This window comes from Suricata suricatta, chromosome 8 (genome assembly GCF_006229205.1).
Source record: "Suricata suricatta isolate VVHF042 chromosome 8, meerkat_22Aug2017_6uvM2_HiC, whole genome shotgun sequence".
NCBI lineage: Eukaryota > Metazoa > Chordata > Mammalia > Carnivora > Herpestidae > Suricata > Suricata suricatta.
The window spans coordinates 3,719,156-3,733,538 of NC_043707.1; the positions used below are offsets into that span (position 1 = coordinate 3,719,156).

The window sequence follows — 14,383 nt, forward strand, 5'->3', positions numbered from 1 at the left end:
CATCACGCACACTGCTCTAGGTACTCCGCTGTGTTTGCTCATTTACTTCTCACAACAAAGTGGGGTGGCAGGTATCATGATCAGACCAGGAAACCAAGGCAAAGGTAGCTGGACAAGGTCACAGCGCGTCAGCCAGTTACAGAGTCACAGCTCTGACTGAGGCCTCCCTCTAACCTTTCCCGCACACTTCCCTTGAGCCAAAGAGAAGGTGTTTCATTCTGGGGCTGGCATAGGAGTTGGCAAGATCCTTACTCTCTATTTCAAGTTACTTGAAAGCAAGAAGGACCCTCTCTGATGCAGAGGTCACCAAGTGGCAGCCCACAGGCTCAGTCTGGCCCCGAGATGTTCCTTTGAACTAAAAGCACTTAAAAATTTTGAATTAGTTTGTACATGTAAAACTGGAACGTTTCACATAAAAAGCTGTACTTCTAGCTTCTCTTGAGAGAAACCAGACAGGGTGGCAAAAGCTGGCTGGAACCCCGTGGACGGAGCATGACCTCCCCAGCGTGCCAGCTGCCACGCCCAGTGCTCTCGGCACAGAGGCAGGTCCAGGTTGTGGACCCTCAGCCAGCTCCCCCTGCTCCCTTCCATTACCTGTCTGGTCTGGCTGGTGTCTGAATTTGCAATGCCTTGATCTGATGATGTCTTGTGTTTCATCATGGTCTTATCACCCAACTGTTTCTGCCAGCCATCTGGCTTCGGTCCCCTGGACTGTGCTCTAACAATCCTCCCCTGTGTTTCAACAGACTACCTCCTTCATCTCGAATTCTCTTCCAGTGGCTTTTGAGACTTGACCCAAGTCTTTTCAGGAAGGTGAAAGGTCCATTATTTCCGCTTTATTTCACCATGATGGCTCCTCTGACCCCTTCCAACTCTGACCTGTGGGCAATCTCCCTGCAAAGCAGACTTCTGTCCTTCCCTCCTTACTTTCCCCGAAGACAGATCCCGCCAGGCCTCACTGATGCACACCTACACGTGCATCTTCCACATCTACATTCCATCCTGACGTCACTCCAGGGCTCCTTGATGGTCTCGGTCTCAGCCCTTATTCGTCACTCAAAAGAAAAAAAGAACTAGTCCTCTTGCTCCGGGAGCCAGCCCTATTCCTGACTCTTGCTCTTGAGAAGGACATCAACCACTTGCCAGGCAGACACCTGAAAGCCTCTCCCATTCTGTTTCCTTACTCAACCCCACGTGTCCAGCTGCTAACTCTTATGACCCCTTCCTGTCAAGTGCCTCTTGGGCAGTTCCCTTCAGTATTTGCTATCAGGATAGCTCCCGATCAGTGCACACTGGGGTTAACTTTCTGACCGTTAGCCTTTCCTTTCTGGCCTCCACCGCTCACACGCAGCCTGGAGGACACTGCTGCCCTGCCACCCCACTCAGACATGTACGTTCATGACCCCCTGACTGATTCTGTTGATAGTAAATAGCGCTGTAGTACGGCCCTCCACAATCCAGGGACAGCCCACTTTTGACCTTCGGCTCTCTTCCCTGTCCTCTACCTGTAATGAGAATTTCCACACCAACACCAAGCCCCATGTAGGCCGTGCCCTGCCCTTTGTCTCTGGAGCGCCTTCCCCTCTTGCTTCCAAAGCCGCTTCCCGCACCAGCCCTTGCAGGCTGGCTGAGGTGGACTGTTCCGCCTTGAGCATCCAGTTGAATGCAACATCTTTTGCTGTCTTTTGCTATTTCACGCCTGTGTATCCAGGCTGTGTCCCTCCCCTGGTCTGCAGGGTTCTTCAGGGCAGCGCTTCGCACAGGTCTCTGTGTCCACTCAGTGACCTGAGGCACGCTGTAGAGCTCAACTCTGCCACAGCAGAAAGAAGCCACTAATCCCAGAAGCTGCAGAAATAAAACAAACCTTCTCATCCTTTGGGGGCCGACCCCGTTTCCGGGGACTCTGCTCTTGGGCTCTTTTCAGAGGGGACTTGGAGCCTCTCTCTGAAGAGCCTGAAGACACCCTCTTCTTTCCTTCTCCCATGTTCTTCTTCACCTTCCCTTCAGACAGGCTAAGCTTCCGCTTCTCATCACCTGAGTTTGGCCTACTTCTTTCCTCACTGGAATTACGCCGATTCTTGTCATCAGCAGAATTGTGGGACGATGTCTGAAAGTTTAATAATAATAATGATAGCCACCACAGCAGCCACTACCATCGCCACTGTCATTTACACAAGCCACACCCCATGAGAAGCGCGTTACATGCGTTATCGACACAACTACCCTATGAAATAGATTCTGCTATTCCTCCCACGGAAATCTGGAGAGGCACTTTCCTATAGTCCCAAAGCTAAGGAGTGGGATTTACACTCAGGCAGTGGATATATCCTAGAAGCTGTGCCCTAATCTCTAGGATATAAAAGGGAGAAATGGCCTGTGTTGTACTTAAAAGCTGAGATTCTTCTCCTACGTCCAGGTGACTTTCCTAAGAGCAGCAATATGTTTCAGAAAAGTCAGCCGTGTGCATGGACTTTCAAGCTGATTGGCAAAACGTGAACACCTTAGAAACGAAGTGATGTTCTCTGCACTGGCATTATGTAAGAACAGAGCTTTGGGTTTGGGCAACAGTTAATCCGTTAGTTATGCCAAAACAGCCGGTCTCGTGTTGGCATAAAGTGAGAAGTCAGTCTCTCACCTGGTCTCTCCCTTTGGCTCTCCGGAGGAACTCTTCAACAGCATCCACAGCTTGCTGGAATCGTTTCCCCTTGTTAATCTTTATCATTTCCTCCTTATGCGCATGGTATGGCTTTAGCTGTTCCACTTTGATCCAGGCACTAGCAGAAAACACGTAGAAAGCATATGATCCACAACGCCTATGCCAAAAAGTATCAAATACCTCCTCTCAACAGAATGCAGATACAGATTTGGTTTAACTGGACTTTGAAACAGGCTTGCCATTTTTTAAAACATGTTGTCAACTACTCCAAACTCACAGGGTTACAAAAGTATGTTTTCCTGAAACAAGTCACGCGTAACAACCACCGTAAACAAAACCAGAGTGTCCTCCACACAAAACTGCAGGCTAGTTATGTCCACGCACATCGCCTGCCGCCGGTGCAGGGCGGAGGGGGCACGGAGGTGTTCTCCTCCTCTCCTCATGGAGTGTCAGCGAGCACCATTAACCACAGCAACAGCGCCCAGGCGACACTCCAACCACAATGACAACCTGCCAAGCAGCTGAGAATCAGCGATGCTCCCAAGGCTCAAGAAATGCAGCATTTGAAATCGGTTGTTCTTACGGGTACGTGTTCATAAATGATGGCGTCTATGACTACTAAACCACACAACATGTGTGACACGTGATTTGGAATGAGGGCAGCATTCATAACCAGGGGCCTTTAGTGACAACATTCTACTTGCGATTAAAGGTAGAAGGTACTCTTATTATATTTAATTTTTAATTCCTACCATCAACACAAAGCATGTGAAAATAAAATAGCCATCAGTCGTCAGTTCTGGAATATCTGGCCTGCGACACCAACCTGAACAAATCCGCCTCAGCTGGCTTCCTGTGGTTTCTCTAAATGACATTCAGCTTCCCAGCACAAAGGAGATGATTTTATGGGCTTGGCAAAGTAACAATAACTTAGATGTTCCTACTGTGTAATGCTCATCGGTTTTATAGCATAACCTTCTGAAAAAGTAGGAGACACTGAGCTATCACTCTGACTTAGAGGCCTCTCCTTTAGAGAAAGCTAGAAAATATTCACTAATAATAGTAAAAGTGCTCGTCTCTGTACATAAAAATAGCATGACCAACACACCAACAGGCACCCATGCTTGGAGTGTCATGTAAATAACCGTGACAATGGATCTATACAAACACAACAGCTTTGGGGCCGTCAGCCTGCAAATATGACAGCAAACCAGGATTTAGCAGGATATCTAGGGCCAAACAAACCCACAGGGAATGGAACGATGAACAAGGACTCAGACACGGTCTCGCTGCATTAACCTCCAATCGGGTGAGGTAGGCAGGCACCTTCCAGCGAACAACTGAAGTCTGAAAGTTGACATGATAGAGCCACATGGTCTAATCTATGGGGAGGAAAAATGGAATTAAGTTTTGCCCTTACTTTGTCTGGCAGGTAAACCACTGAACAGACCCTCCTGTTCCCTCCCCCCTTTAAGTGTTTCTAAGGACAAACCATCAGAGCAGATGCAAAGCTAGACATGCCCCGAAAAGCGGGTTAAACTGTCACACTAAGATGACACAAGTATCAGCGATAAAGCTTAAAGAGCCCCTGTGCTCTGGACATGCCTCTTCCTTCTCCGAGCTTCAGTTAGAAGCTGAGACCCACACAAGTTCCGGTGTTAGACCAATGGGGTGGTTTTTACGGAGCCTCTTGAGACCAGAGCACACTCCAGGCATCCGACTACCTGCCTCCCTCTCCCCACGTGAACCTCTGATTGAGAGAAATGGAGAGGTAAGGGCATCTGTGGAAGAAGCACCAATAACCCACGCCTACTTTTTCACTGAAGCATTTTAAGTGAATTACGGATTTCTGCCAGAACAGTATGGTCAAAATTCGATTCATCCTCAAGACTGGCATTTGAATACTAAAATGAAAATTTCCTCTCTGACCATTTCTGAAAATGGTTTGCTAAATGAATGGGGGGTATAAACATGACTTCAAGAAGATAAATGCAAGAAGTACTAATCTAGTGAAGAAATCAGTCTATTGTTGAAGCACTGTGTCCCATCAGAAAAACTGTAAATAAAAAGCCAGCTCACCCAAGCCCTATGAGGATTACCTCTTGAAAGCAAGCCTAATTGAAATCACTTTAGTCATCTGAATAGTTTTTTTTTTCTCTAAAGGCTGTACTGCAAAACTCTGTCTCCTTAAGGAGTATGCTCCTCAGCTGGAGCTTCAGTAGTGCGCCTTTCTCCAATCCACTGAGGCCGACCAGCTGGGCCTGGCATGCAGCCGGCGCTCACGAAATAATCACTGAGTAAATGATGCCTTCTTGGCACATTCGGAGGGGCTGGAATGCTGGCATCTTGGTTAAATGTTGTAGGACTTTGGTAGTCCTTTGAGGTTGTTGCTGCTGTCTGTAGTTTTTATTTTTTTTTAACGTTTATTTCTTTTTGAGAGAGGGAGGGGAAGGGCACAGAGAGAGACTAGCAAGCAGCTTCTGGGCTATCCACATGGAACCTGATGTGGGTCTCAAACTCATGAACCGTGAGATGATGACCTGAACAGAAATCAAGAGTCAGAGGCCTATCTGAATAAGCCACTCAGGCGCCCATTTATTTTTAAGAGACTTCTTTTTCTTTCTGTGATAGAAGCTGTGACTTGTGATTTCTTTCTCATCATCCTCCCAATGCCTAGATGGAGCAGGACCCTTCCTGGCTAGTTTGCTTATAGGTTGGGAAGTCAGAAAAAGCAAGTTTAGTCAAGTGGTATGTAAAGTACAGGCCTTTGCTTTTTCTATACGAGGAGGTTTGTAGTGGCCATCAGTGAGGTCATTATGAAGAATAAAATGGAAGGCCTCTTAGAGACTCTGGTAAGTGGAAAAAAAGGGCAGAGCAGTATGTGTAGTATGCTATCAGTTATGTAAAAACAAGGAAAAAGAAATTTGTAACCTCTTGATTCTGCACATAGTACCTTTGGAGGGACGTGACATAAGAAGCTAGTATAACTGGATACTCATGGGTTGATATCTGGGTGGCTGAGGGACAGAGATGAATGGAACCTTTTCAGTTTATAGCTTGATGGGGGAGGGAGGAGAGGACTGTAAACATGTATTATCTTTTTTTTTTTTTTAGTTTATTTATTTTTTTTGGAGGGGGGAGGAGCAGAGAGAAAGAGCGAGAGAGAATCCCTCTTTGCACCAGCAGCACAGAGCCTGACACGGGGCTTGAACTCAGAAACTGTGATAGCATGACCTGAGCTGAAACCCCAGACGCTTAACAGACTGAGCTACCCAGGTGCCCCAAACATGTATTATCTTTAAAAAAACAAATTAACAATAAAGGTAGAACACTGGCTACTCTGCCCAGGGGGTTCCCCCCATGACTTCCTTGTTTGTAGGTTTGCTCAGGCAGGTAACTACTGCCTGGCTGCACGTGTAAGTGTGCCTGTGCCACGGCCAGGAGCAGCAAACTCACCCGGGTATTCTGATATACCTCCTATAAATTCTTCTCCTTTGCAGATATAAACCTTCCACTATAAGCCACCCTCAGATCACACACTGTTGAAAATGAATGTAAACACCTCACATTTTCAAAAACTTCCGTAATTCTTACAAGTTTTACTCTTAAGTTAAAATCACACCATGCAGGTATCTGAATAAACATGCTGGTATAGGAACAATCTCCAAAACTCTCACATATGTGTCTCAGACTTTGCACGACACAGTGACTTGGGTGGGAGTAGGGGTGGAGAGAGAGAACACGTACAAGTGTGAGCACAGCCCAAGGTGAGCACAAAGATGGGGTCAGAAGAGGTGGGTCTGCTTCCTGCTCCTTCTGGTTTGGAGAGCAGCACTGACAAACGGTTTCTAGGCTCTCCCCCCAACCACCTGACACCAGAGAAAGGGGTTGAGGATTAGTGCTGGCTGCTACAGGCCCAAGTCTACGATGTTCAGAAATCACAAATCAAAAAACAAATAACCAAACCCCCCCACACACACAAATAAAGAGCTCCACATTTAATTTCAAGTCATGATTATCATACAAACAGTAGCAAAGACTTGCAGATAAATCTGATAGGTTTAGAAGATTCTGTTTTCAAACCTTGAAAACATTTCCAAACGCTAGATGAGGCTTTCAAGCTGCACTGCCCTTGCCAATGTGGCCAGATGCTTCTTTCGTGCCAGACTCTTTAATTCTGGTGCAGGACACCTGCTCTTGGAGTCCACTGTCTCAGCCATGAAGAGAGTCACCTGGAGGATGGAGGCTGGTGCTGGGAGAGGAGAATCTACTCAATGCTCTCTAGGATGGGCTCTGTCCAGCGCTGGCAGAGGCAGATCGCTGGCTCAGTCCAAATACCCAGAGCAGAGCACTCACTATCCTCTTGGCTCTGTTCCCCAACTGTTACAGTGTTCCATGTAGGAAAAGTGGGCCAATCAGGTGCCAGGCAAAAAGGAAAAGGGATGCTCAGATAGTTTCGACATGCTATGCTTTTAATTACAAGCCACAGGTTTTCCTCCAAAAGTTACTTTGATACTCACACACTGTATACCTTATATCTGGCTTGATGTAAAAAGCACCTCAGGTTGGGATCCTGGACATCTTATCACCTACCTCCACAAATGTCCTGCCTCCCAGAGTCTATGTCGGTTAAAAAGGGAGAACCAGAACAAATATCCTATCCGTGTCTTGAAAGGGCTGTTGTGGGTTCAGGTGTGAACACTGTCACGGAAACTCTCAGCTGGCCATTTGGGAACTACCCACTTTTGCCGACAGTGTTCTCTTGAACTGTTTGTTTCTGGGGGTCTTTGAGTACCCTCAAACTAAATGAGCTCCCTCCATTCTGCCATCCGTAGCCGCTGATGACACTTCTCAACCTTGAGCTCAGTGTCTATTTTGATGGGCAACTTTCTGTCCAGGGTGGGCCCTCAGCGGCCTGAGACTTCATCTCTGGGAGTGGTTACCTGGTGGAGGCGTCAAAGTTAATGCCGAAGGTATTCTTCCCTCTCTATTTCCACAGAACAGAAAGCAACCATGGCTACTTCCTGCAGTAGCCATCCAGGCTTGGAGAGTTGAATCTAGCATCTTACTAAGTCCTTCCCTTTGCAGGGGATGCTGGCCAGGAAGGTCTGGTCCTCTCTTTCTAATGGATGTCAACACAATTTGTTAGATGTTTTGACAGAAAAAGGGACAGAGAAATTAGTTTTCTGAAAGATTAAAATCTTGGTTTAAGGGAGGCTACCCTTTTAACTCTTTAATGATGATCCTTGCTAATATAAAAAAAAAACCATTACCTATAAATATTTCCCCATATGTACTATGTCAGTTTTGAAACTCAACATCTCTGACTGAATCCTACATTCCTTAGGAATTCAGGAACAGCCCCATGGGGTCAGACCCTATCTACCAAAGTAACCGGACACAGTAACCAACAGGGTGTCTAGCCCAGGTTGTGCCAAGAGCATAGGGCCCTCTGTCTCCCTAACATCAAGCATTAAAGGTGAGGGAGAGCCCAGGTTCTTCTGGAGCCACTTAGGGCCTTGCCCTGTACAGAGCAGTTCTCCTCTCTAGAAATCCACTTGTACTTTCTGCCTAAACCACTTGTTCAATGTTTGTTTCTTACAGTGCTCCTGATGCACACCCTAGACATGGTCACTACAGCACCTGTTCTACCCACACTGCTCTTTGCTAAGTGTCTGATGATTTATGAACACGCCAGTGTTTACCCCCATAAGGTCATTCATCATTTCATCAATTCTGATTGTGCTCTTTGAGACTTTGATTTTTCGAATTAAAGAATCCTACTCTTTGATCTGACTTGGTCCCCTTTTCTGATCTTTACTAGATCCATCAGATCCCTTTGGGAGCATGGACTGGACCGCACACAGTTCTGGCAAGGCAAACTTACTGTTTTGTGCTCAAAGCCTTTTGATCAAAAGAGGAGACCTGGGTGAAGCCCCCAGGAATTTCCAATGCTTACATGCCTTTCTTTTCAAATAGATTCTCTCTCATTCAAGTTTCCATTACTTAATGCCACCTGGTTTCTGCCAGCTTGTCTCTTGTAACACGTCTCTACCCTGACCTGAAGTTTACTGAACACCAGTTGTAGGCCAAACCACAGAATGAGTAAGTGCCGCTCCTTCTCCTTCAGGGGGCATCACCCCCACAAGTGGACAAGGACGCAAAGGCTTAGAAAGATGAAAACAGCTTGCCCAAATTGTACGGCAGGTATAACTGGCATCTGAATGCACAGTAGGGCAGCATCAAATCCAAAATCCAAATACTTTCCCCGAAGTAATTCCCTGGTCCCCAACCGTCTGGACATTTCACCTTCAGATAATATAAAGACACTAAATAACATCTGCTGATCACTGAGAACCCTTCTCCCTTCAGAAGTGCTTGGAGATCCTTGCCCTTTGTTTCCTTTCAACTGCCTGGCCACAAAAAGGTAACATACAGGTTAGTCTGTGGTAACTTGATTTTTAAATAACTTTTTTTTTAAAGTTAAAAAAAATATTTGTTTTGAGAGAGAGATGGGCACACAGAAAGAGAGGGAGAGAATCCCAAGCAGTCTCCACGCTGTCAGTGCAGAGCCCAACAGAGGGCTTAAACTCACAAACCGTGAGATTATGACCTGTGCTGAAATCAAAAGTCAGATGCTTAACTGAGTGAGCCACCCAGGTGCCCCTTAAATAACTTTTTACATGGAATTCTACCAAAGGAGTTAAAAAACCTTAAAAGACATTTTATCTAACAGTTGCTACACTTGCTTATGAATCCCCTCAAAAAACTTTAGTCATAAATCATGTCATCTCTACCACTACTAACACTATTACATTATTTTCGTGTTTGGGAAGTGTGCCCTTTGCACTGGCTTCACTTGTAAACCTGGTTAAGTGCTGAAATTCACTCAACTCTCATTTTGTCTTATCTGTAATATTTGTTATACAGAAAGATCAGTTTATTCTTCTGACCTTCCAGCATTTAAAAGATCATAAAAACACAAATGCTTTCAAGCTTCTGGTAGTCTCATCAAGCCCCCACTTTCCAGGAGTTTCCACTTTGTTCTAGACTTGGGAACATCTTCATTTAGCTAACCAACCGAACCAATCATAATGCCTCTCTCGTTCTCCAGCAGTTTTTCCGCCCCAGGTGGGGAGCCTCCCTCTGCCCACACATCCTACTCAACACCCAGTTGTTCATGGGCTTCCTATTGCCTGCAATGCCCTTACCTTTTCAAACTCTATCCATCCTCCCAAGGTGGATTCTAATGCCATCGCCTCCATCAGCCTTCTTTGACCTGCCTGCTCTCCACTACTCTCTCCTTGTTCTAGAACACTTTAATAATCACCCAGATCACTCATTCTGCACGCTTTCCCATCTGAAATGTTTATGTCTTGTTACTCAAGTTCCTGAAAAGCAAGGACCACAACATTCACTTTTCTCCAAAAGTTCTCTTCAGTGTCAGAAACTTGAATTTGCTAATAAAACAATTAGCACTTGTTTTATGCATCAGGATAACTTTTCTTGTCAAGTCAATGGCATTACCAGACCATTCCTGCTTCTAGAGTGTCTCTGGCTCTCACAGCTCTGGGTCAGTGACTCCCTTAAAATATTGTCATCAAAAGGCTGTTAAGTTGTTTTGTGACAGAGAACAGGGGCTGAGTATGTGGGTAGATCTGCATGGTGACGGTAGACATACCGTTTACACTTCTCAACTGGGATAAGTACTCAGCATATAAACCCCAGAATGAGGAAAACTGTTTATAGGAGATTTTGGGATAGAATATCATATATCACTTTGTAGGAACGTCTATTTTACCACTGGTATTACATTCCTCAGAAAAGTCACACACACATTTTTCAAAGCAAAAGCTACATTTTCCCCTATGAATCATAAGTGGAAATACAACTACTTACATCAAACCCTCTAGCTAGACCCAGGTAATCAGCTCCATGTAATAATAAGAAAGCTGAGTAAATCACTGGAAACTCAAGTAAATATGTTTTCCCCCTCACTGTGACCTAAATTACATTAACAAAGAATCTCAAATCACTGGTCCTGATTTCAACTCTAGGACAGATCTGGTTACATTAGAGAAAGTCACCTAGTTTTACAAACGAGAACAGAATTAAAACAATTACTTCTCTTAAAGAAGATTTCAGTTTGCAGTGTATACCTCATACATGAACCACAATGATAAACAGCCATTAAAAGAGAACCAAATGTGGCCCTCATAAAAGGAACTGCCTATGGAGTTGGATAAAAAGATGTGAGAAACCATCTTACTTGGGATTTTATTAAGAAAATAATTAACCCTATTTCTTAGTTGACTAGCATTGTTATTGGCCCCAGAACAATTTCGATGAGCTAAGAACAGCATCTTTTATTTAGGTATAAAGCCAGAAGGATATGTCATTCTGACAGACTATGTAAAAATGAACTAAGGTCCCTAGAAAACTCCTGTGAGTAGCTCAGATCCAAGAAAAGGCACAAAGGGAAAGTGAAACTCTTGATGAGCACTACTCACTGATCTTCTGTTCCAAAAAACTTCACAAAGAAGCATTTCTTTCCACGTGGTTTCTTCAAGTCTTTGGGTGGATTAACAATCTGAGGAGTAAAAGGGAGGGGAAAAAAAGGTTTTTCCATACCTCTAAATTGGTGAGAAAAAAAATGAAATAAAAGAAAAAGAAAATCCTTGAAAAGAACCAAGGGCCTACTACATGTCCAAACCTGCCACTTACCTACTAAGATGTGTGGAAATGTGCAAATATTCTAGGAACTTCTGAAAAACACCTATCATGTAGCAGTGTTTGGTAGGTAGAAAATCCCTTCACTTCAATGGCCTTGTTTTAAAAGCAGCTAAAACTAAGATCAACAGGGGCGCCTGGGCAGCTCAGTTGGTTAAGCGACGGACTTCAGCTCAGGTCATGACCTCCTGGTCCGGGACTGTGAGCCACACGTCAGGCTTTGCGCCGATAGCTTGGAGCCTGGAGCCTGCTTTGGATTCTGTGTCTCCCTCTCTCAATCCCGCCCCCATTCACACGCTGTCTCTCAAAAAATGAATAAACGCTAAAAAAAAAATTAAAAAACAAAACTAAGATGAGCGTCAACCCCCCCCCCCAACCATGTGACCCTTAAACCACTGAAGAAATGCAGAGAGCACTCTTAAAAACACTTCTGTCAAGTAGTAACGTCAGGTGGTAACTACATTTCTCGTGGTAAGCATCCGGTATAGAACTGTTGAATCAGTGTGTTGGACACATGAAACGACTGTAACATTGTAACAGTAAAACAAAAAACAAAAAGCGTGCAGGACGAGTTGAGACAGGTAACAATGACAAGGAAGGACAACTGAGGCAATGAATATGCCATATTGCAAAGAGACAGTCTCAAGGCATTTCCTGGGCTCCTAGCAAGAATATAAAAACAGAACATTTGGAAAGCTATGACGGATCGCCTCATGCAAAATCTGGAGTGCCAACTTCTGCAAAGAAGCACTGGGAGCAGCACATATGGTAACATGGAAAGAAGATTTAAACTTAGTTGGGACAAAAATACTTTGACTTTTCACTAACCTACATTTAGATTTCTCTCTTCCGGGAGAATTTATTCCTCTCCTTTTGTTACATTTAAGTGTCAAGCTAAATTCAAATTAAAATCGATTTCCAGGATTAAAAAACTTCAGCAAAGCCATCTCTGATTCAAGAGATAAACATTTACTGCAGTTTGAGGGAGCTAGTTTATATTACACTGCCTTTTCTAAACAATCTGAGAGCGGAGAGAGAAAAATTCTGACTGTTATATAAATAAGTCCAGTTTAGGGATGCCGGGCCGGCTCAGTCAGAAGGGAATGGGGCTTTTGATCCCCAGGTGGGGAGTTCAAGCCCCCGCTTGGGTGCAGACATTACATAAACAAATAAGTAACTGATTTTTTTCCCAAGTAGGTCCAGGTTAATTATATCCCAGAAATTGGGGAGAACGCATCTTACATTCTCACCTCCTCACACCCAACTTCAGATGTCTTCCATTAATAGCAAGACACTCACCTTTCCGGGCCAAGGAGGATACCGGCCGAGTTTCCCCCTAGAGAAAACACAGAGTCAGCATTTGCCCTGGAAAAGCCAGTCCATCGCCTTCAACCCGCTCAACGTGAAATTTATTTTCCTAACTCTCCACCTGCACCCTCAAGTGCTAAAACAAAAGCTGGCAAACAGGAGTTCTTAATTTGGCTTCAACAGCTGGGCCCCAGAGGCCCAAACTCTTCAGAAATAGAATACAAAGGTGCATAAGGTATGTGCATTCTTCTGGTGCCCAGGAATTCGGAAGAACCAAACCAATCGAAAGTCACTTGTTAAGAGCCTCCCCACGACGGGGGTTGGGGGCAGTTTGCTCGGTAAACACAGACTTCCCCTTACAGTCTGTGAGACCAGCCCGACTTTGACAAATGCTAATGGAAACCTTCCTCTGGGTCGAGAAGAGAGCTACGTCGCTCGAGGGAAGCGGCGACAATCAGTCCTGGTCGGAGCGGTAGCCTGGGACACAGAAGGAGACCCCGAGAGGCACCAAGAAGGCACTGGTCGCCGCCAAGCCTTCGGTTGTAAAGAAGTCTCCCTTCCATTTCTTCACGGGGCAGGGGCAGCGGCAGCAGTCCGGTTTCGACACCCCCGGCCAAGCCGCCCACACAGGTCGGTTCCATCGCAACGGGAGTTCTGACGGGCTTGCCCAGGCGAGATGGCCCCGGTGGCTCCCGGTTCTCCCGCTTTCCGGGAAGCCTCCGCAAGACCCCAAGAACCCAGCGTCCGCGGGAGCTGTGCGGCGCCGGAGACTCCGTTCACCGCGTCCGCCGGCGTGCAGGTGCGGAGCGAAGCCCTCCCCCGGGCGGCTTAGGGCTCAAAGCCCAGCCCGCTGTGGCCACTCTCGGCCTCTGTCCCCCGGGGCCGGACTGCCCCTTCCGCCCGGCGTCGCTCCTAGCGCCGACACCTCGTCTCGCCCTCTATCCGCAGCCTGGAGCGCATAGAAAGGCAGCTCCGGGGCGGGCCGCGAACCCCGCGCCCAGTGAGGGAGCTTCCCGGCGCACCTCGCTTTACCCTGGCCGCCCGGACTCACCACACCAAATCGCCGAGCCGCAGACTCACAGCCGCCATCTTACCACCCAACCACCGCCGACGCACGGGCCGCCGGGAACATCAGGTCGCCCCGGCGCCGCCCATTGGAGTGCCTCTGGCCACGTGACGGGGGCCGGCTGTCACCGGCCACGCCGCTGCTCTGACGTCACCGCGCCCGCAGGGGTTCATTGGCCGGCCGGGCGGCACGTGACCCGGGCGCCGCGTTCTCGGCGCGCCGGAGCCCGGAGACTCCCGGCTCCTTCCCCCTCCCTCCGCTCGTGACAACGAAGCGCCCGCGGTCTTAAGCGGCGGAGGTGGCGGTGAGAGTGCTGTCAGCCGAGTGCGCGAAGGAGCCGGCCCTGAGGCCCGCCCTGCCCCTGGGCTCCGGCCTCCAGCCCCCTCCCGTCCGCGCTTCCGTTACAGCCGTTAGTCCGGCGCTGGGGCCGGCCGTGTCGCCACTCCGGGAGCTGCTCTGACGGACCTCGGCGCGGCCTGGAAGCCAGCCTCCGCCCGAGCCCGGGGCCCGCACCCGGCGGGCTCTGCGTGGCCTCGCCCGGGGGGGCGGACGGATCCTTCCGAGCGCGCTTTCTAACGGCCGGCGTCCGAGGAGCGGGCCGGAGCCCGCGTCCGCGCAAGTTC

General features: G+C 47.3%; 1 protein-coding gene across 9 annotated transcripts in view; it reads right to left on the reverse strand.

Annotated features, from left to right (window-relative positions):
- Positions 1–13,842, reverse strand: part of GLYR1 (glyoxylate reductase 1 homolog) — a 33,816-nt gene extending 19,974 nt beyond the window's left edge. For 2 of the 9 annotated variants that reach the window (XM_029947299.1, XM_029947297.1), the window contains exons 1-5: positions 13,746–13,841; positions 12,686–12,722; positions 11,167–11,246; positions 2,636–2,774; positions 1,865–2,107 (exon numbers count right to left, since the gene is read on the reverse strand). In XM_029947299.1, the coding sequence (XP_029803159.1) occupies positions 1,865–2,107; positions 2,636–2,774; positions 11,167–11,246; positions 12,686–12,722; positions 13,746–13,783 (537 nt within the window). In that variant the 5' untranslated portion in view covers positions 13,784–13,841. Of the gene's footprint in view, positions 1–1,864; positions 2,108–2,635; positions 2,775–3,905; positions 4,046–11,166; positions 11,247–12,685; positions 12,723–13,745 lie in introns of those variants that run through there. The other 7 variants (XM_029947305.1, XM_029947304.1, XM_029947300.1 and 4 more) reach the window with 6 other exon arrangements.
- Between the last annotated feature and the right edge of the window lie 541 nt (positions 13,843–14,383).